Here is a 27039-nt window from a genome sequence, read left to right as displayed (position 1 = left end):
GGCCTGGGGCCGGGAGGGTCCGGCCGGTGAATCCCAGTTGCGAGAATAACCTGCGGCTGCATCTCGAGGTGAAGCCGTGGGACGCTCTGCTGTTTTCTCTGGTGTTATTTTGTGGGGATTTACAAGTCCAAGTCCTTGTGACCAACAAGTGCATGGAAATGAGCCTCCTCCGTGTCTCGGGGGTCTCAGAGCGCCAGGGGGCGTTTAGGGACATGCTCTGCCTGAGCCCTGACCACAGTATCCTCCTTCTTGCAGGGTCCCAGGAGCGAAGCCTCAGCATCTGCAGCATGGACCAGCGAGGGCTGCCTGCCCCTGCTCCGGAAGGTGAGGGGACTGCGCTTCAGGGCAGGTGGCCGAGGGGTCCCGGTGCACTGGGGCTCTTAGGAGACTCCGTACCCTGGGAATCACGCAATTGCTGGGCTGTGATGTGGGCGGGAGCTCCTCGGGAGGAAGGGGGCTCTGACACAGGCACTGAGGGCCTGGGTCTGGAGCCCCCACCCAGCGCCCGTCCTCGCCTGGGGGCTCCTGGCTGAGCTGTCCCCTGCCGCCCCCAGCTGGGCGCCCCTGAAGTGCGCACACCACTGCCAGAGTCCCATGAGGTTTACCTCAGCCCCATCCTTTGGAGCCCTGACTGGGGTGGGTGACAAAGTGTGGAGGACCCACTGTTTCCAGCCTGAATTTAGGCTGAGCCCCAGCTGGCCTGACATCGGTGCCCTGCGGCCCCTCAGGCCCCTACAAGTCGAGCTGCAGGGCAGTTTCCATCTCTGCTCCCTCTGCTGTCGGCTTGCTCAGGGCAAACACGGACCCTCCTTGTCAGCTGCTCTGTGAGCTAAGTCACTATGAGCCCCAAGCAGGACCACATGCACTGGCCCCTGGAAAGTGGCGCTGGGTGTGTGGTCAGCACCAAGCTCCTCACAGCAGGGCCTGCCTCGGTGTCTGTGGCTGCCCGAGGCAGATGGGCCACGGTCCCCTGCAGGCCCAGAGGCTCTGGAAGGAGGGGCCTGGTCCTGTGGTGATGAAGGCACAGAAGCCTGGAATGAACCCTTGGGGGCTCCGAGGCCTCACATCCTGTCTCTGCAAGCGAGGGCCCACGAAGAGTCCGCCCTGAGTGGGTCCTCCCTGTTCTGTTCCCTCTTTTGTTCCCTGCCCTGTGCACCGAGTGGTGCTCTTGGCCCTCGGAGGTGGTATGTGGGACAGAAAGAAGGCGGCCGGCAGGGACAGTGGTTCCTCATGGGTGTCCGGGGTGGGGGACACCGTCTCCTCCTGGGACGTGAGTCCCTGGGGACGCTGGATTGTACAGTGTGGGCCCCACGGTGAGGGCCCGATCCAGGAGGAGGCAGGGACGCTGGCGCATGTTGAGAAGGGTCACCTGCACGTCATGGGCGAGAGTCTGTGGAGTGAAATAAGGACACAAATGCCCACCCTCTCCTGGGGCCCTTTACCCAGGTGAGCGTGGTGCACTACACTGACCCCAGGGTCATGGCCAGGGCTCTGTGTCCGCTCTGCTTCTGTGGGCACCTCCTGGCCGCTTGGCTCACCTCCCGGGGCTGCGGCCTGTGGGGAGTGGCCGGAGGGCCCTGGGGCGTGTTCTCCTGCAGGTTCGTCCATGTGGATGAGGCGCCAGCTTCTCGGGTCCTCCAGGCTCAATCCCCCTTTGATTAAGTGAACATGAGACGGAGACCAACACCACTGACCGCTCTCCATCCCCATCAAACTGGGGGACGCCCGAGCGACCCCTGGGGAACATGTCCTCCTGTGACCTCACCAGGTGGCGTGACTTCCCCAAACCACAGCTCTGTGCTCGGGACCCACCTTCCCGCTAGAGAGGCACTCACGCCCCAGTGCACCCTAAGAAGCTGCGGGTGAAGGCCAGACGTGCTGTCGGGGCGGCCGGCGCGGAGACGGTGCTGAAGGTCTGTGTTAAGACGCCTCCGTGCCGTCGCCTCCGTGTGGTGCCTGCGAGGCGAGAGCTTGGCGGCTCTCGACATGAGGAGATGCTCCCTGCTCTGAAGCCGGCGGGCTGGGGACGGAGCCTACTGTCCACCTGACGGGCCCGGGGCGGTGACAGAGGATGCCATGAGGACGACGGACTGGCGCTCCGGGTGTGGGCTCTGCTGGAGCCAGCTGTCTTCCAGGGCTCCCTCCTGCCCTCTTCTTTTCGGGCATTTCACTGACAGCAGCAGTCAGCTATAATATTTTCCTGTTTTGGGTGGTCGGGGCACCAGTCACGTGACCTTACAGGGTCCTTCATCAACCCCCCCACCATGGACACACAGAGGACAGGGCGGCCGTGGTGCCCTGAGCGCCAGGAGGCCACTAGGAGCATTGGGGAAAAATTAAAAACTAGAAGGAGGGGCCCAGAAGACCTTTCTGCGCCTGAGTTCTAGGACTGTGGGTGACGCACGAGTGTTGACAGTCTGATGGCAGAGGCGAGCTTCTCCCGCCGTGCTTTGTCTGCTCTCAGAGGCGACTCACCCGCTGTTCTTTGTTAAACGTGTCCTGGCGTCTGATGGCCGAGTGCGGTGCTGCCCGCTGCGCGTCCCCCGGTGTCTCGGCCGTCGCTCTGACACCACCTGGATCCGCAAAAGCACCCGTGCCCCACAGCCCTCGCTGGCAGACGCGCCTCCATGCTCGGTCTCGGGAAGGAGAGTGGGGGCCAGGTGGCACTGTGTCTTGGGGTGTGCTCCTGGGCCCCGAGGGAGAGGCCTTGGGAGTGGGGGTCACCGCGGGCGCCCAGGGCGCCAGGAGTCCGCGCAGCCCCGTGTAAGGGTCTGCCCAGCAGGAGGAGGGCGTCCGAGGTCTCGAGTGCGGTGTTGGGACTGTGTTTAGTGATAAGTGCTGTCTACCTGGAGTTCACTAAGAGGAGGACGTTATGCGTTCTCACCCCAGAAGCAGAGAAGGAAGAAAGAGGTAGCCCTGTGGGGGCGGTGTCACCTCTCCAGTTGTGGCGGTCACTTCACAGTGTGCACGTGGACCAGATCGTCGAGTCTGCACCTTAAGTACACATGACTCTTTCTGTCTGTCACTCATGCCTCCATGCAGATGGAAAGGAGAACAGGCACAGAGGATGAAGGGTCCCTCGGAGACGGGGCTGGAGGGTTGCTGGGGGTCCAGCAGAGTTCTTCGCATGTCCCAGCAGGCGAGCCCCGTCCTCGCCCCCATGGGTCCACGTCCCCGCCATCCGCCCGTTACTCCTCTGACACCCGGTGCTGATCTGGCCTCCGGCTGCGTTTGGATTCTCAGACAGATCTGACCAGCAAGGCCAGTCGCTGTTGGGGTGCAGCTGGTCTCGCGAGGCCGTCTGTGGGCCAGGTGCCGTGGCCCAGTCGCCAGCAGCGCCGTCCTGGCTGTGACCTGACCCTGGGCACAGGAACGTGGAGTCCCCCGCGTGGACCACTGCTCTGTTTCCTGGAACTGTCCTGTGGGGAACCCGGGAGGGTCTCGGCAGCTCTGGGGCCTTGAGGGGCCACTGCGGGCTATCCTCACAAGACAAGAACAGTCATTGTGTCCTTGGCAGGTGGCTCTTCCTGGCTGGTGGCCGTGGCGTGGCATTTGACTTGGATTGAAGACCACGATTCAAAAACCCTAAGACCGTAGTTAAAAAATTGCAAGGCCAAACTTGTGTGATTTTCTAGGTAATTAACTTTTGTGACCATTAGTGATGGGGATGAGGGCCTGGCATCATCTTGGATGATTCAGTCGTATTTTAATTATAATCTCCCCCGTCGCTAAACTGAAACGATTCCCTTACAGACGCCCGGAGCACGGCGCAGCAGCGAATCACCCAGGCCGTCCTCGGCGCCTCGGGATGCAGTCGGGGCTCGTGTCCCACCATCACCGCGCTCGTCTTTTCCTCATAGTTCTTTTCTGCATAATCGGAGACTTGAATATACATTTTTTTAAATTGTTGAGCATACATTTTGATGCCGTGGTGCTGAATTTTTATAAGTATTTTCTACGTCACCACCTAGTGTCCGCAGCTGTCCTTCTTGGTGACTGCGTGATTTCTCTCCTCCGTGCCGTCACATGTTCTGGTGGGATAACTGTCCTGTGTTTGTTCCTGGCCTTTCATCAGGGGCCTCTGCCTTTCCAGAAGCTTCCTTGGCAGCAGGTCAGATGGTCCCCAGGTCAGGCGGGATCAGGGAGGCCGGTCGTGCAGCAGAGAAGCCTGCGGGCTCCGTGGCCTGGCTGCTCAGCTTTGCGTGTTGACCCGTGGTCCCTGAGAGCTGGCCAGGCACAGGTGTGTGAGCTCCCAGGCCTTGGCCTCCGTCATCTGTGCAAGTAACAGGACTGGAGTAGCCTGGACCTCAGGAGCTTGTGCGAGGACTGACGGGCTACCCTCGCGGCGGGCCTGGAGGCACTCAGCGAGACAATTTGGACGATGCTCCGGGACTTGAAAATAACATTGGAAGATGCTCCGGGATATTTCAGAATGCGAAACTCAACTGTTTTATGATTTTTTTTTTTTGAGGAAGATTAGCCCTGAGCTAACATCTGCTGCCAACCCTCCTCTTTTTGCTGAGGAAGACTGGCCCTGAGCTAACATCCGTGCCCATCTTCCTCTACTTTATATGTGGGACGCCTCCCACACGGCATGGCTTAGAGAAGTGGTGCCATGTCGGCACCCGGGATCCGAACCGGCGAACCCTGGGCCGCCGAAGTGCAACATGTGCACTTAACCGCTGTGCCACCAGGCCGGCCCCATCCGTTTTATGATTTCCAAGTCACACCACCAGCTATAGCCTTTCCATAATTAATGGCCAAATTCCAAGGTGAGTTGTGTTGGGGAACAGAATCAATCCTCCTGTCACGTTAACGTCAGTTCACCAACAGTCGGTCACCAAATGCTCGCTGACCGTGTGGTGAGCGCAGACCAGCGCCGAGAGCTGTGGACCCGCCCAGGCGGTGTGCGGGGCCGACGGGGAGGCGGCCTCTGAGGGGCATTGTTCTGGGGACCCACTGTTGAGCACGTGCAGCTGCAGCCGCGGTGACATCCAGAGCCAAGGAGGCTGCGGCCTGAATGGCCCCTTGTTGAAGGAGTGGTTTGCAGCCGGCTGCTTCTTAAAGCACTTTCTCTTCTTCTTTTAACAATACAAAGAGTTAAAAAGCAAGTTGCCTTCGTTTGAAATAAGAGCAGCAGCATCTCTTGGATTAAGCTTTCACGTCGTAATCAAATATGGGTTTACAAGCCCCAGGAGAAAGAATGTGTAGCTTTTATCTCTGAACTTAAAAATAAATATTCATCTACTTTTTTTCTTGATGCGTTGATCTGTGGCAAGTCTTTAAAACAGCAGTTAAGTGCACACCTTCTGCTTCAGCGGCCCGGGGTTCACTGGTTTGGATCCCAGGTGCGGACATGGCACTGCACAGGGAGGTGGGGGACCAGAGCCAGCCCAGCTGGTCCCAGGGCCCTGTGTCGGTTGTGTGGACCGTGGGCTTTTGGTCCTGTCTCCCGGGAGCTGTGGGCAGCTGGGGTGGGCTGGGGGCAGAGGGAATGCTCCTTCCCTTCCCCATGCTGGCTTCCTCCCTCAGTTTTTCCTCCTCCTCTCTCCGTCCCTCTGCTTTGGACTGCCCAGAGTCCTGACAGACGTTTGCATCAGTGGGAAAGAACGTTTTAACTTGTAGCGACTTAGGTTTTGCTAGGAGTACCGTGAGGAGCTATAACTGTTTTTTCACTGAAATATCCAACATGAGTTCTCTTCTCCTTGGGGACCATGCTGGCTGTACTGGCTTGACAACAGCGTTGTGGTCGTTCCTAGACCGAGGCAGTGCTGTCCTCGGTATCGAAAGGGTGCGTGGAGCGCAGCCTGAGGGAGCAGCATCCCTCGGATGAGACCGCATCCCTGGTACCCTGCCTGCTGAAGGAGCTCAGGTCTTAGTTGGCCGTGATGAACTGAGTGTGTCCGGAAAAGTGTGATAGTTTGGCGAGGGTGTGGAATCCTGTGGCCAGGGCTCCTTTACCCTGAGGACGCCAGGCGTCTGGTGGTGCCTGGAGTCATGTGGAGTCGCGGGCACACTCGCCAGCAGACAGGTGGCGTCTCCTCCTTTGTGGGAGACAGGCTACTAACAAGCAGGTACAGGCTGGGAAGGGAGCTCGGGGACACGCGGCCTCCCGGTCCAAGCTCTGGGGCCCTCCAGGGAATGAGCGGCCACTCACCTGAGATCTGAAGGTGGTCGAAGGACTGAGAGCAGTTGGGGCCTGGAGCTCGAGCTGAGAGTCTGTGCTGAGGCCGGGGCGTGAACCCACGGATGCAGTGGCCCATTGGCACTTCAGGAATGTCGCCCTTGTCCTGGTATGGATGAGGTGGGGCCGAGCCGGACGAGGAGCCGGGCACAGACGGGTGCAGCAACACCGCAAGCTGCGAGGCGATCCCGGAGAACACTGCCGAGGGCCGAAATGGGGAGCGCCTCGGGCATTTGGGGCGAGCTGGTTAGGAAGGACCTCGTGGAATCCAAGCAGAGGGTGTTGGATGTGAGTCCTCAGCCCCCCGGGAGGTCTGGGTTAGACTGACGGCTTCGTGTGGATGAGGACCAAGGCCACAGGCATGCCTGGCCTCCTGTGGGGACAGCGCCTGGACTGGAACTGACTTTATGGGGGCAGAGGCAAGGGGGCCGGTTGAGAGTTCATCAGTGAGCTCGGGCAGCCGGAACAAGTACCGTGGACGGGAGCTTTCAATCATTGACTTTGATTTCTCATGGCCCTGGAGGCTGGGTGTCCAGGATCGAGGTGTGCGCAGGGCTGGTTCCTCCTGAGGCCTGCCTCCTCGGTGTGTAGATGCTGTCTTCTCCCTGTGTCCTCACCTGTCGACCTCTCCCTGTGTCCTCACACGGTCGTCCCTCTGTGTGTGTCTGTGTCCTCTTCTCTTCCTCGTAGAAGGACACTGGTCCTATTGGATCAGGGCCACCCTCATGACCTCATTATACTTCAATCACTCCTTTAAAGGCCCGTCTTCACATCCAGACACGTTCTGAGGTCCTGGGGGTCAGGGTTCAACATAGGATTTTGGGGGACATACTTCAGCCCATCGCGAGGACTGAAAGGAGCAGCCAGCTGGGTGGGAGGAAGCCAGGAGTGAGCAGTGTCAGCGATGCCAGGGGAAGGCCGTGCCGGGAAGGGACCTTGGGGGCAGGCCCGTCTGCAGGGCCGGCTGAGAGTGACCCCTTGGCCTGAGTCACCCGTGACCCGTGAAGCCATTTCTCTCGGTGGAGACAGCGTGTGACGACGTGAAGGTGCCTCGAGGGGACCGAGGGGAGACCTGCCCCTCCCCACGGGTGCTGGCAGGATGGAGTGCACTCCCGGGGGGCCTCTGAGAGGGAAGGTGGGTGCCACCTTCGACCCAGGAGGGTGCTCCTGTGCCATCGCCGTCTCCCGAGAGGGCACAGGGAGTGCTTGGTGGCAGGACATTGAGGCCATTTCTTCAGGCAGCATTTTGGTGATGATGAGAGAGGAAGAGGGTGCTGAAGGTTGGGGAGAGGAGAGGAGGTTTGAAATGGCTGTGGACCCCGGCCCCCCATGAGGATGGCTGAGCAGCACGGGGGGCCCGGTGGAGCGGGGGCCAGGGTGGGTCCCGCAGGCCCTCGGCGTTCTGATCTGTTCCCACCCGGGAGGGCCTCGTCGCCCACGGCACGCACATATGGCCAGTGGGAATGCAGAATGTGGCCGCCACCGTGGAAGGCAGCGTGGCAGTTTCTTACAAAACAGCACATCCGCTTACCATGCACTCCTTGGTCTTTACCCAAAGGAGCTGAAAACCTAAGTCCACACAAAACCTGCATGTGGATGTTTAGAGCAGCTTTATTCAAAATCGCCAAAACCTAGAAGCAACCCGGATGCCCTTCAGCAGATGGGCGGATAAACTGTGCTCCCTCCAGACCATGGGACAGTATTTGGTGCTAAAAAGAAACGAGCTGTCAAGCCATGAAAAGACGTGGAGGAGCCTTAAATGCATGTGGCTAAGTGAAAGAAAAGGCCACATACACACTGTGTGGTTCCAACTGTGTGACATTCTGGAAAAGGCAAAACTATGGGGACGTAAAGAGATCAGGGGTGGCCAGCGGTTGGGGGAAGGGAGGAACAGGTGGAGCAGAGGAGTTTTAGGCAGTGATACTGTGTGATACTGTAATGATGGGTACCTGTCATCATACATTTGTCCAAACCCACAGAACGTACGTACAACACCCGGAGTGAGCCCTAACGGAAGCCATGGACTCTGGGTGATGATGACGTGTCAGTGCACGTTCATCGATTGTGACAAACGCTCCATCTGTTGGGGATGTTGATATTGGAAAGGCTGTGCATGTGAGGGGACGGGGGGTTCGTGGGAAATCTCTGCACCCTCCCCTCAATTTTGCTGTGAACCTAAAACTGCTCAAAAAACTAAAGTCCATTTAAAACAACAACGACTAGATTTGAGCCTCACCTCTAGCTCCTGTCGACACAGGCACAGGTGGGGGCCTTGCAGGGTGTGTGGACTCAGCTTCCTTCTCCAGCAGCCTGCGACTCAGGCCTGCACCGTCCGCTGTGGGAGCCTCGAGGCACAAGTCTGTGTAAACTAGAGTTAATCGGAATTAAATAACAGGAACCAGTCCTTCCTTGGTCACAGCGGCCATTCCCAAGTGCTCACAGCTGCACGTGGCTCACGGCTGTTGCTGGGCAGCACAGAACGTCTCTGTTGTCCCAGAAAGTTCTATCAGATGGTCCTGCTGCCAACAAAAGGGTTTTAAAGATTGGGTTCCAGGTAGTTTCCTCCTCTTGCGTGTAGGTGTAGACTGAAACGTGTGTGGTCATATTTTCACAATAAGTAGAAATGTAGCAGTTCTTAAAAGGTTCTGCTTCATAACTTGTTTTAGAAATTGGTGCTTAAATTGATGGGCAGATAATCGCTTCCTGATGAGTGTCAGCAGTCAGCTTGCTTGGGAATCGGGCTTCAGCCAAGGGGCCCTGCCTGTGAGGGACGGCGGCCTGAGTCCTGAGTGCAGATGGCTGCTGTTGGGGGAGGGTTGGTGCGTCCTGCTGATGACTGGTCAGCCACGGGGAGCGACTCTTGAGTGCAGTGGAGGCTGCGGTTTTCCTGGAAAGCGTGGGCTGTGGCCAGAGGGACATTCTCCCTAGAGGACCTCCCCCCCGCCCCCGCCACAGGCACATGCTCGTGAGCCAGGCACCGGCTTTGATTTGGGCTGAGCGCCAGAGCGGGCGGCGCGGGGGCTGGTGCACGTGGGTGCTCTGTGGCCTTTGCGCTTGGCCATCTGGGCTGGTTGTCCGTGCTGCTGTCGGCACCAGGAGGTGGCACAGAGCAGCGTCCAGGCCCCTCGTCCCCACTCCTGTGCTGTTCCTCCTGCCCTCGGGCAGTGACCTTGGGGTCTGCCGGAGGCTGTCTCCTCCCACGCTCTGCTCCCAGCCCAGCTTTGGGTCCAGGGAGGGACTTCGCCGTTGTCCGCATCGTCTCCTTTGTGTCGCGCTCTGTGCACGGCCACTTCTGCATCTTTCATACGTGTGATCAGGAAGCGAGCCGACCCACAATGATCCAGCTAATGACTGCTGAATTCCAGACCCACCGAAAGCTTTTTCAGAGACATTAATGTCATCGGTAATTGATAGCAGCCAGCCCTCGGGGTCTAGTGGTTAAGATTCAGAGCCCTCGCTGCCGCGGCCCGGGTTCATGTCCCGGTCAGGGAACCACACCACGTGCCTGTTGGTTGTCTTACTGTGGTGGCTGCATGTTGCTGAAAGCTGTGCCACCGTTGTTTCAAATACCAGCAGGGTCACCTGTGATGGACGGGTCTCAGCAGAGCTTCCAGACTAGGACAGACTAGGAAGAAGGACCTGGCCACCCGCTTCTGGAAAAATCGGGGTGGAAACCTTGTGAATAGCAGCAGAGCCTTGTCTGACGTGGTGCTGGAGGGGGAGAGGACCGAGCGAGAAGACCGAGCAGGGTTCCGCTCTGCTGTGCACAGGGTCACTAGGTCCAGTTCACTCCAGGGCACTAACCACATAATTTACAGCAAGGGCCGTGCTCCCCTGAGACCCTGGGTGGACTCGCTCCTTGCGTCTCCCAGCTCTGGTGGGCCGGCCCCGTGGGCGTTCCTTGGCTGTGGAAGCTTTGTCTCTGCCCCTCTCGTCGCGTGATGTTCCCTTGTGTGTGTCTTTCTCCTCCTCGTAAGGACACAGTCATGTGGGATTAGGGCCCATCGCTCCAGGATGACCTTATCCTAACTACGTCTGCAGTGAAATATTTCCAGATAAGGTCACGTTCTGGAGTACTGGGGTTAGGACATAGGAATTTTGTGGGGACACAGTTCAGCCCATCACAGCTGATGTGGGAGCTAAGCTCAAGGCCCCAAAGTTCAGGTTTTTCAAAGACACTCTGCATCGCTCTTCACCATGGGCCCCGCTCTGGCCGCACTAGACCGGAAGGTTCCCCAGGGGAATCTCTGTAGGCTCCACGAGGTCAGGGATTTCCGAGGCACCCCAAGGACCCAGAAGAGTGTCTGGGACAGAGAAAGTGCTCAGCACACACTTGCTGTATAAAAGTTCAGCATTGCCGTCACTTATATGAGAACAGTGGCATCCAGGCATGTGGTCTTACTGAGGCGTACATGGAGACGTGGGGGCACCAGCCGGGGTGCAGGGGCGGCCCAGCTCAGGAGAGGGCTCCCCGTGCTGATGGGGCCACAGGGGTGGTCACTGTGGAGCACAGCCTGCTCTCTGGGTCCTTGCCGCAGGACAGAAATGCAGAAAGGCAATTTTTTTCCCCTCGAACTGAATTCTAGGAGGAGTCTGTGATGTCCCTCGCTCTGAGGTTGTTTAACGTGCAGTGGGAGTATTTTCGTCACGGCGTTGGGGGCAGATGGAGGAGCGGCTCTCACAGCAGCTGCTCGTACTTGTCTCTGTGGAAGGGAGAGGCTGTCTGGGACCTGCGGGTGTCTCAGGGCATCACACGCGCTACAGGTGGGGTCGTGTTGTAGATTAAGAAGATTTAAACCTTTGGAGGAATTTCTTCGTTGCTTTTATTCCATTTCATTGAATGGGATTCTCCTTAAAGTTCTGTTAGCGAAGAAGAGCATTTTTGGCACAAAAAGGGTAACGCACCCGCCTCTTCATCACTCCTTCCTTCATTCGCGCAAGCACGGAGCGCGCAGTGTGTGTGGCAGGCTTCGCACTGAGGGCCGCGTAGTGGTGGTGAGCAGGACCCGGGCCTGTCCACCAGGAGCCTGTGGCCCATCCGGGCTTGTGAGTCCCTCTCTCGGTAATTCCCACCTGCCTCCGGGAGTGGGCATCGTCCCGTTCTGCTTCCCTGCTCGGACCCGCCCCTGCTGCCTGCTTCCTTCCTCAAGACGGGAAACGAGAACAACTGTCTTCCTTCACGGGGCCGAGCCTGTGTTTCAGGTCCCCTGGTTTGTGTTTTAAGTGTTTCATCCCTTCACTAGTATTTAAGAGCCTGTTTTGTGCTGGACCTTGTCAAGCTTTTTTTTTTTTAAACAATTTTTTAAAAATCCCTTTTAGGGGCATTTTCTCTCATTCTTGAAGTTTAGCAGTGGTAAAATATAATTTCCCAAGAAGAGTGTCGACAAAAGAAGAAGCTGGCATGGGATGCGGCGTCACAGCCCTGAGGAGTCTGAGCGGAGCCCAGGGTGGTTTGTCACGTCGCTGAGTCAAAGCTAGCGTCATTTCTCCATCGCTTTTGTCAGGGTGTTTCACTAGTGTCATTTCCCCATCGTATTTATCTGGCAAAAAATAACTTAAGGAGATGATAACAATTGTATTTGGAAAATGTCCTGGAACTTTTAGTTTTCCTGAAAGAGATTTGTTGCTGTAAGATGTGTTCACTGGTTTATTTCAGTGAATAAACCGACGACTTGAGGATGGAGCAAGAAGACCTCCTGAGACACGTGTTGTCGTCCTACCTCTTGGCGCACAGTTGGGGCTGGTTAGAAAGTTGCTGAGTCAGCGAGACCGAAGGTGGGAGGTGGCGGGTCCCCGACTTCCAGCGCCCGCCCGGGGTTCATTGTTTTACTGGGTTAGGCTGAAATTCTCTCTTCTGACGTCTAGGAAATGGGTCAGTTTTATGTTTAAATATGAACATCAGAGGGTTAACATGCTTCACAAGGATTAGACTGCCAAGCAGAAACGTGTTTTTAAACCAGAAACACAGCCGTGAGACGGACAAGAAATTTATTTGTTGTAGAAAATTTGCAAACTGTGGAAAAGCACATAGTGGAAAATACCACTCGTTCACAGTGGCCCAGAGGCACCCACTGCTAATGTTTGCTCTGTGTGTTTGTGAAGAAAGGGACTAAATGATCAACGACAAGGTTTTTTTTTTTTTTTATTGCCATAAAGTGTACATAACGTTGGCCATCCTAACCATTTTCAAGTGTAGACTTCAGTAACCTTAAGCACAGTCACATTGTTGTCAGCGACCACCATCCCCGTCTCGGTCTCCAGAACTCTTCATCTTCCCAGACTGGGACTCTGTCCCCACTCCACACTCACCCCCCTGTCTGCTTCCTATTTCTGTGCGTCTGACGCCTCTTGGTCCCTCATGTGAGAGGAATCTACAGGGTGTGTCCTTTGGTGTGGGACGGCCCCTGCCCAGCCTCACGCCACGCCCACCCTGACCGACAGGGAGACGCCCCCCTCCCTGCCGTCTCCTGTGGCCCCATGTGCCTCTGCTGCCTCTGCACGGGGGACAGTGTGTGTGTGGGGGTCCTCCACCCCTCCATCGCCTCTCCACCAAAAGGCACCACCTCCCCCAAGACCAGTCTCTGATCCAGTGTTTATTCAGCTCTAAGGTGACTCCACTTCAAATGCCTGCATTCCCCAAGGGCTCCTTTTAAAATACGGAAGGCACATGTGACGTAGTTGCTTTGGCTGGAGTGTTGGGTGGAGTGGTCGTGAAGGGACCGGGCACAGATCCACTCCACAGCCTGTCAGGGCTGGAGCTTCCATGCGTGTGGTGTTGCGTCCCTCGCAGGTAGAGGAGATGCAGCTCTGGAACAGGAGAGGAGCCACCCCTGGCCGTGGGTTCCCCTGGAGCAGGCTGGGGTGCTGGCAGAGGGAGTGAGGTCGGCTCACACTGACCTTGTGACGCCGTTTCCCCTTCTCTCTTCTTGTGCTCACGCCCTCACCTCTTCTCGAGGAGTCCCTGTGGGCCCTGAGGGTCCAGGTCTCTCTGTTCTGAGAGCGAGTCCCCCGTGTAAGTGCAGGAGCGTGACTCAGCTCACGCAGAGCGTCTCCTGGGGAACAGGCCTGACCTGTGATTTGCCTGGAGTGCCCATTCAGTGTGGCCTCTTAAGACACAGGGCGGTGTGCAGGCTCCAGTCCTCCTGCCGCCAGCATGTGGGCAATGTGAGAGAAGAGGCTCCAGCTACCCCTGCTGCTCCCTGCAGCTTGGCGCTGCCGCCCGCCTGCAGCACGCTGGCTGTTGTCCCCCGAGTGCTGCTACTTTGCTCCAGGGCGGCCTTCTGTCTCCCAGGACGATAGATGGCATCCATCGATCTGCCTCTTTGTGGGCAAAGCGTTTGAGCATATAGGATCTGTCCCTGTGGATGACTCCCCAAGACAGGCTGTCTCAGATGCCCTCTGAATCCTGAAGTCAGTCCTGGAGTGTCCCCCTCTCAGAGCACCCTTAACTTGCACTCCACCTGCACCCTCCACCTACACCCTCTACCTGTACCTTCCACCTGCATCCCACCTACACCCTCTACCTGCACCCTCCGCCTGCACCCTCCACCTGTACCCTCCACCTACACCCTCCACCTGTACCCTCCACCTGCACCCCACCTGTACCCTCCACCTGCACCCTCCACCTGCACCCCACCTACATCCTCTACCTGCACCCTCCACCTGTCTGCACCCTCCACCTGCACCCCACCTGTACCCTCCACCTGCACCCCACCTACACCCTCTACCTGCACCCTCTGCCTGCACCCTCCACCTGTACCCTCCACTTACACCCTCCACCTGTACCCTCTACCTGCACCCCACCTGTACCCTCCACCTGCACCCTCCACCTGCACCCCACCTACACCCTCTACCTGCACCCTCCACCTGTACCCTCCACCTGTACCCTCCACCTACACCCTCTACCTGCACCTTCCACCTGCACCCCACCTACACCCTCTACCTGCACCCTCCGCCTGCACCCTCCACCTGTACCCTCCACCTACACCCTCCACCTGTACCCTCCACCTGCACCCCACCTGTACCCTCCACCTGCACCCTCCACCTGCACCCCACCTACACCCTCCACCTGCACCCTCCACCTGTACCCTCCACCTACACCCTCTACCTGCACCTTCCACCTGCACCCCACCTACACCCTCTACCTGCACCCTCCGCCTGCACCCTCCACCTGCACCCTCCACCTGCACCCTCCACCTGCACCCCACCTGTACCCTCCACCTGCACCCCACCTACACCCTCTACCTGCACCCTCTACCTGCACCCTCTGCCTGCACCCTCCACCTGTACCCTCCACCTGCACCTCACCTACACCCTCTACCTGCACCCTCCGCCTGCACCCTCCACCTGTACCCTCCGCCTACACCCTCCACCTGCACCCCACCTGTACCCTCCACCTCCACCCTCTACCTGCACCCTACAGGTTTCTTACCTGGTGAAGTGGGGACAGGACCTGGTGGTTCCAAGGGGGTGGGACCAGGTGGTTCCAGGGGATGAGACCAGGAGGTGCCAGAGGACGGAACTGGGAGGGCCAGAAGAAAGGGTCTGGCTTGGGCAGGGGTTGGTGAGGTCCCTCTGCCTTCTGGGTGGGGAAGTATTTTGCAGGTGACAGAAGAAGGAACCCGGGGTGGGGTGTGGGGATGCTGGGGGCTTGAGCAAAAGACGTTAGGTGTTTAAGTTGGTTGAACTCCCTTCCACTGCAGGCTCCTTTTTTCCCATTTTTCCCTTTCCCTTTTCTCTTTGGCCACCCGGACAAATCGTTTGGCCCTGAAGGTGAGCGTTTCTGCCCGTTGGTCCAGCGAGGAGTTTCAGGGCCCTGCAGTGTTCTGTGGTGACTCCTTTCACAGACTCACAGGGTAGGCGCTTCTCTGCGTGGGAGAAGCACCTGCCACAGCTCTCATTTCGTACTTTTCCCTTATTTACTGTCCAGTGTGAAATTAGCACGGAGGAAACAGGGTGAGGTGGTTTGTTTTTGACGGCGTCACGTGCCGCACGGTGCCTCCCGGGACCCGCTTGTCTCCTAACCGCAGGTTTGTGCCTTTCGACTGCAGTCACCATTTCCTTTTAAACAAAATATTGATAATTTATTTAGTGTTTTTATATGTAATGTACACAAAACACAGGTAGACATAGAGGATTTTACTACCATTTCACAACAATATAATTTCAGGGTTTTTTCCCCCTAAAAAAGTTTTTTAAAGAAAGTCACCGTCTAGTGACTTGGGTTTATGGCACAGACAGTGTTTGGGTCCTTAAAAAGTGAATTCAGCTGACTTTTCTTTTTTTCTTTTAAAAGTTCCCATGAGAAGTCTTATTGTTTGTGATGTGAAAGCACTTGTGTCAGCCCATCTTGGCGTCCCCTCCCGCCCTCCCTGGTCTGGAAGAAATGCTCATGACCAGGCGGCGTGAGTAACTCAGGGCCTAGATGCTGCGTGGGGACGGCATGCGGCCTGCCAGGCGGGTGGTAACGCGGATGGAGCCGTTACTGCACGTGAACAGGGACGGCCATGTTACAGGCGCCCTCCCAGGGGTCGGACTTGCCACCACGAGTTCATTTTCTTGATGGATTTCTAAGTCCGTGGTAGAGGTCTTTAAGATGTGGACAGTGTTCCTTCCTTCCTTCCTTCTCTTTCCCTTCCCAAACTGTGAGTTGCAGGTCCCATAAAAGAAAATCAAGGCCACTGACCCAAAAGCCTAAAGACAGGTATTATTTCTTCCCAGTAAAAAGGCCGACCAGCCGCACAGCGGAGGTGACTTGATCAGCGTCCGGCTGCCCAGCCGGGGCCTTGCGTGGCTTCTGCCCTTGCTCAGGGCTGTGGAAGTCATTTTGCTAGTAGTCAATGTTAACGCTGTAATTTACGTTCTCTTAACCCCCAGAAAGCGAAGTGAAATACGACACTAACAACAACGAAGAGGAGGACGGAGAGCTGTTCGATTTTGACAGCGGAGATGAGATTCCAGAAGCAGACAGGCAAGCCCCGGGCGCCCCCACGGAGAGCAACGCAGGAGCCGCCTCCGAGGCCAGTGCTGCCCCTGAAGCCACTGCCGCCACCGGGGCCAATGCCACCGCCGAGGCCAATGCCACCACCGGGGCCAATGCCACCGCTGAGGCCAATGCCACCACCGAGGCCAACGCCAGGGCCGACACCGGCTCAGGTAAGTCCTCGGGTCACCACGGCACCCAGGCGGCTCCCTGACTCCCTCCCTCGTGCTGCGTGGGACCCTCCTGGGGACAGTGGGTGTCCAGGAGCGAGGGATCTGTGACGTTTCTGTGATGCCGTGGGAACGGAAATGACCTATTTAGATTTGGCCAGGTTTCTTTATCTGTACTGTTTTCCACTGATCTTCAGTCTCGCCAATCTCCCTCTCTGTTTACATTTTGGAGGGAACAGGTGTCGCTATTCTCCAGTAAAAATGGCCTCAGCAGCATATCCCTCTGTTACAGGAAATATTGTTGAAAATGATGCTGTTTGAGTTGCAGTAGTTTGGAGGTGAGGTTGGCTGTCTTCCTTCACTGACCGGGGGGGCCAGCCTTGCCTTTCTTTGTAACAAAAGCCTTTCTTCCTAGTTAGTGATTCCTGTCCGTCTGGCGGCTTCTGCCTCACTCGTCTTGTTAGCCGAGCCGTCCTGGGAGCTGCCGGTCCATGGGCACCACCTGCCCCCGGAGGTGGTCCCACCGATGTGCCATTTTCCACCCTTCCCCAGAGGGAGGTGCTCCCAGCACGCTCCCCCTAGGGCCCATGGGATCTGGCGTCTCTAGGGTGACCCGGCGTTGCATGGATGGGGGCTCCGGGGGGCTCCCCACGTCCTTGTTGGCTCCGCCCCAGGAGAGCATGCAGGCCGTGCCCTTGATGGCTGTGTTTGCCTCCAGGAGGTGAAAGCGGGTCAGGAACAGACACAGCTGCACCGGTGGAGCCGACTAAACTTGTGGCCCCAACCAGAGTCAACCCCTACTCCGTCATTGACATCACGCCCTTCCAGGAAGACCAGCCCCCACCCCCAGACCCGGAGGCCGAGGACGAGAGTGTGAGCCTGCACGTGCCCAGCGGGTACTCGGTGCCCGTGCCCTGTGGCTATGCCGTGCCCTGCAGCCTGCCCCTGCTCCTGCCGGCCTACTCCAGCCCCGTCATCATCCGTGCCACGTCTCTGGACGAAGAAGGTAGTTCTCCTCCTGTCTCCGTAGCACCGCGAGCGCCCCGTCGGCTTCATAAGCCTGTGCCTCCTCTCTCTTCTTGTCTCCCCGGGTCCTTAGATGTCGGTTTTCCAAGTTGGGAAATGAGCCCCGTGACAGGAGCAACAACCAAGGAAAGTATGAGGTGGTTGTTTGCGGTGGTGTCCCATCTGGAACGTGTTAGCGCATCTTGTCAGGGAAGATGTGTGTGAACGTCACCCCGCATCCCAGCCTCCCCACCCCCCGGTGCTCCCAAACCTCGTGCATTTTGCCGGCAGGGTGTTTATCACGTTTTATTCCAAATCATGGTTACGTATGTGTGTGCTTTTGTGTGATCTGCTGGTCCGTGAGCTGCAGGCTCTTTGAGGTCAGCCCCTCTGCTGGGGTCTTCGTTCACGGGAACCAAGGGGAGGGACTCAGAAGGCTCTCTGTACCCCCCCCTCCCCCCGACGTCTTTCTTCTTTGAGAGCAGAGACCTGGGAGGTGTGTAGCCAGCACATTGAGAAGCTGTGCATGGAGGCAAAGTCTGCGAGAATCAGAGTTTTCAGGAAACCAGCCGCACACAGGGAGGGGAGGTGCAGGGGTTTACTGGCCTCGCGACAAGGTAGTGTGCCCCCTCCCCTGCTGACCCCACTGCAAAAGCATCAGGAGGAGCCACTGTCCTGGAGCCAGGACCCTGGTGCCCGTGGCTGCGTCCTCGCCTCGGTGTCCTTGATCTATGATGGGCTGTTGGCTTGAGTCACCGCCTTCCCCTCTCCTTAGTGAGAAGGGGCTGACGTGCAGTGTAGAACGATGTGGTTTGAGAAGCTCGCTCTGTCATCTTTACGGATGACACTTGGCACTATTGTTTTGCTGCCAGCTCTTTTTGCAAAACTTAATTTTTTTAGCCTTGAAAGTACGGTCTGAATGGGCCCCCAGATTCCTGTGTTGAAACCTGACCCCCATGTGATGGCGTTAGGAGGTGGGGCCTTTGGGACGTGGTGAGCTGATAGGGTGGAGCCCCCAGGATGGGATGAGTGCCCTTATAAGAGAGACCCCACAGAGCTCCCTCGACCCCTCCCCCATGTGAGGAGGTAGGGAGAAGATGCCGTCTGAGACGGGAAGACGGCCTCGCCAGAAGGTGACCATGCTGGCACCTGATCTGACTTCCAGCCTCAGTGACTCTGAGCAATTCGTGTCTGTGGTTCATGAGCCCCCGTCTGTGGTGTCCTGTTAGAGCAGCTGGTGTGGACGAAGACAGACATTGTGCAAGAGTTACTGTTCTCCGGGGTGAGGCCGTGGGCACCTGCCGTCGCCCCTGCAGATCCCAGTGCCAAGAGGGCTCCTGAAATACGAGCCGGGCCCTTGCTTGGCAGAGCGCAGCGGGGTCTGCTCGGGAGCAGCCCTCCCGGGCTGTGTTCCTCCTGTTCTCGCCTGAGTCTGTTTCTCTGTCGTCTGTCCCAGGACACCCCGTACGAGATGTTGCCATGGACCAGAGTCGCACCTAGGGCAGTGGCTCTCAGACACGGAATCCTGATTTATCTTTGTGTGAGATCTCAGAAAAAGGGTCTCTCTTTCCCAGTCAGTAACAATTGAGATAAACAGTCTTCTTTCAAGAAAAATGTGGTTTTATGTTTCGGAAACCACAGAGGTTTTAGGGTAGATGTTCTCCCATATGTTTTCCTGTTGTGATTGGCAATCATCCTGGAAATTTACCGCGATCAACAATACTGTTCTTATTCTGTAGCTGTAAAGAGCAAGGACAGTCACAAATAAGGAAGTGTGGATTTAAGGAGATAGTGTGCTTAGGAAAACATACTGATTTTATAGTAATTTGGCTATTTTAAAAAATAAATGGCCAAATAATTAAACTTTTATTTAAAGTGATTTATTTAAAAATAGTTTAGCATTATTTTAAAGACATTTGCTTATTTTTGTGCCATCAACCCAGAGCTGTTAATGAGACTCTAACTAAACCCTGTGGTATGTCCCCAAATCAGGGACAAGCGTGTCCGCGTCTGTCTTTGAGCCTTTGAAGAGAAACAAGGTGGTGGAGAACGTGTGGACTTTGGCAGGAGGCCAGGGGTCGGAGCCCGGACCTGCGCTGTGGCCTGTGGGCAGGGCTGCGGGCTGTGGGGGGCGCACGTCCCAGCCTCCCCTGCACATGGGGCGCCCCACCACAAGTGAGAGCCTGGACATACGGAAACAGTTGGAACCTGTTGTTTTCCCCACTGCCCAAAACCAATTCTGAAAAATGGCTTTGGGGGTCCTGCTTCTGTTTGTTAGGACAGAATGTCCGGGGGCCAGACCCAGGGTGGTCTGCTGCGTGGAGGGAGCTTCTGGTTCCTCCCAGAGCACTGAGAGAGGAGCAGTCACTGTGTCCGGTGCGAGCACTTCCTCCTGAGCTGCTCGTCTTCCGCCCTCTCCTTCTCGAAGGTGTCGTGTGTCAGCAGACGCTGGATCTGGGCCCTGCGGTGGACGGGCGGTGAGAGAAGGCGTGTGCTGTGCGTTTACGGACAGGAGGCCCCTGACGCAGCTGCAGGGAGAACAAGTTGCTGTGGGAGGAGTCTTTGCTGCCCATCAGCAGGTTCCTTCTTCATCGACTTTGTGGAGTGTTTCCGTCTGTCCGGGGTCGTGCAGGTTACTCTTTGGGGCTGTGGAGGACGGTGAAAGAGCAGTCGTTGGAGCGGGCAGGTCTGAGTTCAGATCCTGGCTCTGTGTCTGACCTGCCGTGGTCCTTGGGATGATTGCTAACTTTCAGGGACCTTGAGAACCGCACGGGTTAATGCCTGTGCGCTGCCTGCTGCGCTGCCCGGCACACCCTGCTCTGAGTCACGCGTGTCTGTTATGTAATTCATTGGGATCCAGACCCCATTCCCGTGGGTGAGATCTCCCAGCTCATTGCAGCCAGCCCAGCTCTCCTGGACGTCGAGTCAGTCGGGGAGCAGTTTGAAAGTGGTCAGGAACGATTGCTTGGCCTAAAATAAATCCCTCTAAAGGGCTTTCTGTGGACAGCTTTGCCCGCGTACCTGTTAACAGCCAGTTGCTAGTTCTGAGCTCATCACTCCGCTTGGTAAACCAGAACCAGAGAAGAAGAGCAGTCAGACTGGACGTGAGACAGACCCTGTGTGTGTATGTGCATGCATGTGAGTGTGTATGTCATTCATATGTGTAAGAGTGTATATGTATGAGGATGTATACATGTGTATGTATGTAAGCGTGCCTGCACTTGTGTGCACGTGTGAATGAGTGTGTAAATGTTTCGTTCTCAAATATCACAAACTTAACTGTTTCTCCCTTGAAACTCTTTTTTTTTTTTTTTAAAGATTTTATTTTTTTTCCTTTTTCTCCCAAAGCCCCCCAGTACATAGTTGTATATTCTTTGTTGTGGGTCCTTCTAGTTGTGGCATGTGGGACGCTGCCTCAGCGTGGTTTGATGAGTGATGCCATGTCTGCGCCCAGGATTCGAACCAACGAAACACTGGGCCGCCTGCAGCGGAGCGCGCGAACTTAACCACTCGGCCACGGGGCCAGCCCCCCTTGAAACTCTTTTGAGGTTGCCACACAGACACACTTTCAAATAAATCGCACTTGTAAATTAGTATAAAAACTCAAGAAATGGGAGAGAACACGATGTTTCTTTTTAGTTCTGGCTTGGTTGGTTTGGGGACCATTTCGTTTCCGCCTGTTTCATAAGGCCTTTGGATGTTGCTCTTTGGTGTGATCCCATTTTGAATAGATTTTATCTAAAAGCCAAAAAATCTTGAATCTGTCAGTTAGTCCTCTTTATGCTAAGATAAGCCTGTTGATAAGAAAGGAAAATATGAGACCATTTTAAGGATGAAAATCAGCTTCCTAACCACTTTTGTCAGGCATAAAACAATGTGAATCTTTTCTCTCTCCCAGCAGAAACCCAGGAAGTCGCAGAAGACAGCCAGTTTAATTCTCTAAGTTCCGAGGATCCTCCAAACAGGTATCTTTATTCATCTTACATGGCTCCTCTGAGCTCGTGACCTTTTCCTGAAATACCCAGGGTAGTGCTTCCGGGCGCTCCCCTGCCCTCCCTCTGCTCGCTGGGGTCTCACTGACCAGCCCCGTCCCGGCCCCTCAGCCTTTCTGTCTCCTGTACACTCTGCCCTGTCGCCCAGGGCCCCCCAAATCAGGTTCTCCCCAACCCCAGGGCTCTGCCAAGTGTCAATGTTCCGTTTGGGAAAAGAGAAGCTGTGAGCCCACAGCCGGACAGAACCGGAAGATGGGTCTGCCTCCTGTGCACACTCAGTATGCCTTAGCATCGAAAAGGTTCTCAGAATCCTTCAGTCGGAAAAAAAAAAAAGGGTTTTGATTTTGTCTAACCCAGGTTTCATCTAGAATCCCCCAGCTAATTTGGTCATCAGCCTTTCTTTCATGTTCCTGGCCTTCGCGAATGCGATTTCATCTGCTTCAAATGCCCAGGAAAATCCCATCCCCCAGGCAAACTCCTGCCTACCCTTCAAAACCCAGCTTAAGTGTCTCGTTTCATAAACTCTCCTCATCCATGCTCCCAGAGCTGGGTGTGCACCTGCGTTGTAACTGTCGCTTTGTGCTCTCCTGTGTCCCTTTCTGCTGCTGGACTAAGATTGCTTCAGAGGCAAAGACCAGGGTGACCAAGTCTTAGAGCATCTACCACCGAGCGTGGCAATGTGCTGGGCGCCTGGCAGGCGTGTCTGTTCTTTGTCTTTAAGCAGGCTTATGGAGATGTAATTCATCTGTTTAAAGTCTACTGTTCTATGGTTTTTGGTATATCGCATTATTCATTTTAAAATTGTGGTAAAAAATATGTAAATAAAGTTTGTCATTTTTAAGTGTAAGATTCAGTGGCGTTAAATACGTTTGCAGAGTTCTGTAACCATCACCACTGTCTACTTTCCACGCTTTTTCATCTTCCCAGTGGAAACTCCACCTGTTATGTAATCCCCACCATCCCCCTCCCTGAGCCCTGGGTAGCCCCTGTTGTGCATTCTGTCTCTAAGATTTGCCTATTCCAGGTAACTCATGTAATTGGACTCATACAATACTTGTCCTTTTGTGACTGGCTTATTTAACTTAGCATAGTGTCCTCAGGTTCACCCATGTGGTAGCATGTGTCACAGTTTCCTTCCCTTTTAAGGCTGAATGATATTCCATTGCATGCATACAATGTTTTGCTTGTCCATTCATCTATTGATGGGCACCTGGTTTGTTTCCACCGTTTGGCTGTCACGAATAATGCTGCTTTGAACATTGGCGTGCAAGCATCTGTTCAAGTGCCTACGCTCCGTTCCTTTAGCTGTGTAGCTGGGAGTGGAATTGCTAGGTCATATGATAATTCTGTGTCTAACTTTCTGAGGAACAGCCAAACTTGTCCACAGTGGCTGCACCGTTTTACATTCCCACCAGCAATGAACGGGTTTCTCCGTGAGCTCCCCAAACTTGTTTTGGGTTTTTTACAGTTACTGTAGCCATCCTAGTGAATGTGACACGGGGTCTGCACGGGGTCTCATTTGCATTTCCTTGACGACTAATGATGTTGAGCATCTTTCCCCTGCTTGTTGGTCGTTTGTATGTCATCTTTGGAGAAATGTCACTCAAGTCCTTTGCCCATTTTTGAGTTGGGTTTTTTTGTTGTTGAGTCTTATATAGTCTTATATAGTCTTAATATTAATTTCTTATCAGACGCCTGATTTGTGAATGTTTTCTCCCGTTCTGTGGGTTGTCTTTTTACTCTCTCGATAGTGTCCTTTGATGAACAAAAGTTTTTAATTTTAATGAAGTCGTTTGTCTGTTTTTTTCCTTCATTGTCTGTGCTTGTGGTGTTGTACCCAATGACTCATTGACAAGCCCAGTGTCATGAAGCTGTTTAGCTGTGTGTTCTTCTAAGAGTTCTGTGGTTTCAGCTCCTTGGTTGGTCTAGGCGGTCTACGGTGCATTCACGCCCTCTGCCTCCTTGTTGGTCCCTGCCTGCTTGTTCTGTCCATTACTGAAAGTGCTCTGTTGAGGTCTCCAGCTATTCTTGGAAAGCTGTCTATTTCTCCCTTCAATTCTCTGCATTTTTGCTTCATGTATTTTGGGGCCCCTTGTTAGTTGCGTGTATGTTTATAATTGTTATAGCTTCTTGCTGTGTTGAACCTTTAATCAATATATAACCTTCTTCTTTGTCTTCTGTAACCTTTTTTGATTTAAAGTCTATTTTGTCTGACTGAGTTTTACCAAGTCTTAGAATATTTACCACCCGGCTTGGCAGTGCGTTTTTATTATTTTTTCCGTTTACTGGACAATTATCGAGTGCCTGCCACGTGCTGGACGTCGGGTAGGACAGTAAGTCCCCCAGTCTTGGTGCTGTTGTCCTTCTTGCCGTTGCAGTGGGGCAGAGGGAGAGTCATGAGATGCTCACACTGATGAGTCGGTGATCACTGTTGGAGATCATGACTCTGAAAGAAGGGAGTGTGGCTCCGTGAGCACCTGTGACCGAAAGACCTCTCCTGGGCTGAGAGGTCGGGTTCTCTCACGGTTTCTCAGGAATAAATGAACGGACGAATGAATTTCCCTAGAAGGTAAACTTCTCATCCTTTTTCTTGCCCTCTCCCCGACTGAACCTTCCTGTCCAGCCTCCCTTCCCGGGACTCCCTCAGGAGGGTCCCCTGGTCCTGGGAGCTCTTTGCCGCTGTTCTTCCCTCTGTCCAGGTTATCATCTCCCTTATCCATCACCTGTCTGTATTTCAAAGCGCGAATCCCCCCAGGTGTGGAATCCTGTCTGTGTTGTACGGACAGAAGGCGGGGACTCTGTCTGTGGGAGGGAGGTGATCGCTTTCCCGCGCCCAGTGTGGCAGCCGGATGGATGGCGTTGCCCCCTGCAGTCTCGATGAAGACCTCAGCTGGGGTGGTGTGGGCCATGTCACCCAGAGGGCCCGCGCCGGCTCATGCACGTCTGCGGGAGCCCGCCGTCTCCCCAGCGCGGTGTCTGGCTCTGTTCCCCTCCATACCTGGCGGTCAGCTGGAGCAGCCGGCCAGGGGGCCAACTGGGTCCTCTCTCACGAGTCCTTGCCGGGCTGTTGTTTCCACGCTCACGTAGCTTTTCCCTCAGTCCTTAAGGCACCTGGGAAGGTATTAATATCGCCTTATGTGCATTCCTCTAAGAAATGCATAGGTTCTGTGGGGAAAAGTACTCGACAGGCGTTTTCTGCCTGTTTACCCACAGAGTGATGTCGCAAAGCAGATCGACCCAAGACCCTGATTAGAAATTGAAAGTCTGTATGTAACTAAAGATGGACGGATTGTTGTCATTGTAATTAAAACTTACTGCGAAAAATATATCCATTGAAAGGATGATTTTTTTTAGAAGGAAAAGAATATAAAATGAAGTGAGATGGTAACCTCAAATGATTTCCTAAAGTAGGATGTATTTTAAACATATGGGAGCATTCAGGAATAATTTAAAGTACTGTTCACATTTGCTTCAGATTTTCTTTTCTCTTAGTTTTTTGGGTAATTTTCTATTTTGAGATAATTTTAAACTGAAGAGCAAGAATACTGCTTCTTTAAAATCCGTGGTGAGTTCTTTGATTAAGTGCGAGGACCGGTTGCAGCTTGTTTTGTTTCATGTGAGGAGCAGCACGTCGTGTCGTGCATCCTTGAATAGCGGAAGTGTCTGTCATCTGGAAAGTTTCACAACCTTTGCTCTTTTCCCTCTCCCTGAAGTCTTGCAAATATTTCACTGCTCATTAGAGCTCACAGCAAAAAAAATAATAAGAGAGAGTGTCCACTGCCGTGACACCCTCCATCTGTGTCGCTTGCTCTGAAATGTTGCATTGTGTGTCACATAGCTCAGTATTAGTGTTTCTTTTTTATATATACGTCTTCCCATGTTTACGTCTAGATGCTTACCCCAGTTCCGGTCTCTTCCTTCGAGTCGAGGTACACCGCTCTCAGTTTTTCCTTATGAGGTGCTCCCATAGGCGGGAGGTCTGACTCACCTCTGTGCTCGTGTTGTCTGCTGCCCTGCCTCTCACGGGCACGATGCTCTGTTTGTTGAACGATTCAGATCTTGCTATTCTTCTGAAGGAAGCCTTCCGCTGGCTGCCCTGTGCCTGCAGCGGGGCGTCCGGACCCCTGTCTGGAGGGGACTCTGTGGCTTGGCCCCCTGGCCATTGCACTGTGAGCATATCGCTGGTTGAGTCTCGAGCATCCTTTATTTCTGGTGGTCTCATGTCTCTTTCTCTCACTGACCTGTCTCTGGAGGCAAGAAGGCCCCTCTCTCCCTGGGGTGTGTCTGCAGTCTGGCATCGTGGGTGGCACATGACGGGCCCTCAGGACGGTCTGCTGGGAAAAGAGAAGACCATGCAGGCCCTGGAGCAGGGACTCTGTGCCTTCGCATTCCTGGAGTGACTGACAGACACACTGCTGTGCACGGGGTGGGCGTTCAGAGGCACGTCTTTGTGATCAGTTATGAAGGACAATTGGGACTGGATATGTGTTGAGAAGCCAGAGCTGGTGGATTGAATTAAGGATACGCAGATGATGACCTGCTGAATGGGGGGGCACCTGCCACCCCCACAGGGCAGCAGGTGGCTCCCTCAGCATCCGAGCGCCCAGCTGGGGGAAGCGAAACCCATAGGCTTGTTCTGATTGAAGGCACAGTTTCAGTACACTCGCACAAAGGAGGTAGAGTCCAGATTTATTACTCGCAGAGCCCAGAAAGTGGGGGATGGGTAATGAGCCGGAGGAGGGCTGTCCTCCATCCCAGGTCGCGGGCCAGCAGGAGATGGAGCAGGGGAGCAAGCACCTGTTACCTACAAGGTGGTTGGGGCAGAGGTCACTAACTTTTCACAGGCTCAACTCTCAGTGGTCTTTTTTTTTTGGTGAGGAAGATTGGCTCTGAGCTAACATCTGTGCCAGTCTTCCTCTATTTTGTATGTGGGATGCTTCCACAGCATGGCTTGATGAGTGGTGTGTAGGTCTGTGCCCGGGATCCGAACCCGCGACCCCCAGCCGCTGAAGTGGAGCACGTGAACTTAACCACTACACCACCAGGCTGGCCCCTCTCAGTGGTTATTTTAAAAGGGGCTCTGGGAAAAGCAGCAGGAACATGGGGCGGTCATCTGAAGCTCAGGTCCTTATCTCAGGGTGTGAGCAGGGTTTTCAGACTGTGAACTGCTGAGGCAGCAGCTCAGAAAATCTAAAGTTGTTTTTCTCCACACAGTATGTCCCATAACGACGTCTGGGAAAATACACAGTCTGAACTCACAGCGTGTGTGTGCTTTGGGGACATTGAGCAGCCCAGTGACCGAAGGATTCTCAGTATTCTGACTTTATGGTTTGTTTTCTTAAAGTGAAGATCGAGGCCATAAAGAAGACAGCGCCCTCGCCCGATGGGTTGCAGATCCGGCCAATACCGCGTGGATGGAGAGTACGTACCGCCCCCCGCCAGGACTGGACGGGCCGTCCTGGAGTCTTCTCCGCGCTCAGTGTGGGCATTGTCCCCCAAGGGACGGCGTGCTCTGTCAGGCTCTGCTCACTATCCAATGACCTGTGTCATGTCTATAACTTCTAAGATATATTCCTTTACCTGAGTATTAACCAGAGCTGACTGTGGAAGTGCCTCCCCAGGGCTCTCTCTTCCTCTGTCGGTTATTTCCACTCCCTCCAGACAGCACGTATCTCTTCCCGATGGTTCCTTTCTGGCACAGGTTCT

General features: G+C 54.9%; 1 protein-coding gene across 50 annotated transcripts in view; it reads left to right on the top strand.

Annotated features, from left to right (window-relative positions):
• The window catches only part of ARHGEF10 (Rho guanine nucleotide exchange factor 10), a 168924-nt gene that overhangs the window by 53172 nt on the left and 88713 nt on the right, over positions 1-27039 (top strand). For 18 of the 50 annotated variants that reach the window (XR_011534254.1, XR_011534253.1, XR_011534252.1 and 15 more), the window contains 5 exons: positions 256-324; positions 16061-16339; positions 17055-17342; positions 21240-21306; positions 26678-26754. Coding sequence is in view for 46 of the 50 variants with exons in the window: in XM_070598394.1 (XP_070454495.1) it covers positions 256-324; positions 16061-16339; positions 17055-17342; positions 21240-21306; positions 26678-26754 (780 nt within the window). In the remaining 4 variants the exon portion in view is untranslated. Of the gene's footprint in view, positions 1-255; positions 325-3517; positions 3636-3753; positions 4773-16060; positions 16340-17054; positions 17343-21239; positions 21307-26677; positions 26755-27039 lie in introns of all 50 variants that reach the window. The other 32 variants (XR_011534255.1, XM_070598400.1, XM_070598421.1 and 29 more) reach the window with 5 other exon arrangements.

The sequence above is a fragment of the Equus przewalskii genome, chromosome 28 (assembly GCF_037783145.1).
Source record: "Equus przewalskii isolate Varuska chromosome 28, EquPr2, whole genome shotgun sequence".
Lineage (NCBI taxonomy): Eukaryota > Metazoa > Chordata > Mammalia > Perissodactyla > Equidae > Equus > Equus przewalskii.
Note: the sequence above shows the minus strand (reverse complement) of the source record. Positions and strands in the feature narration are given on the sequence as shown.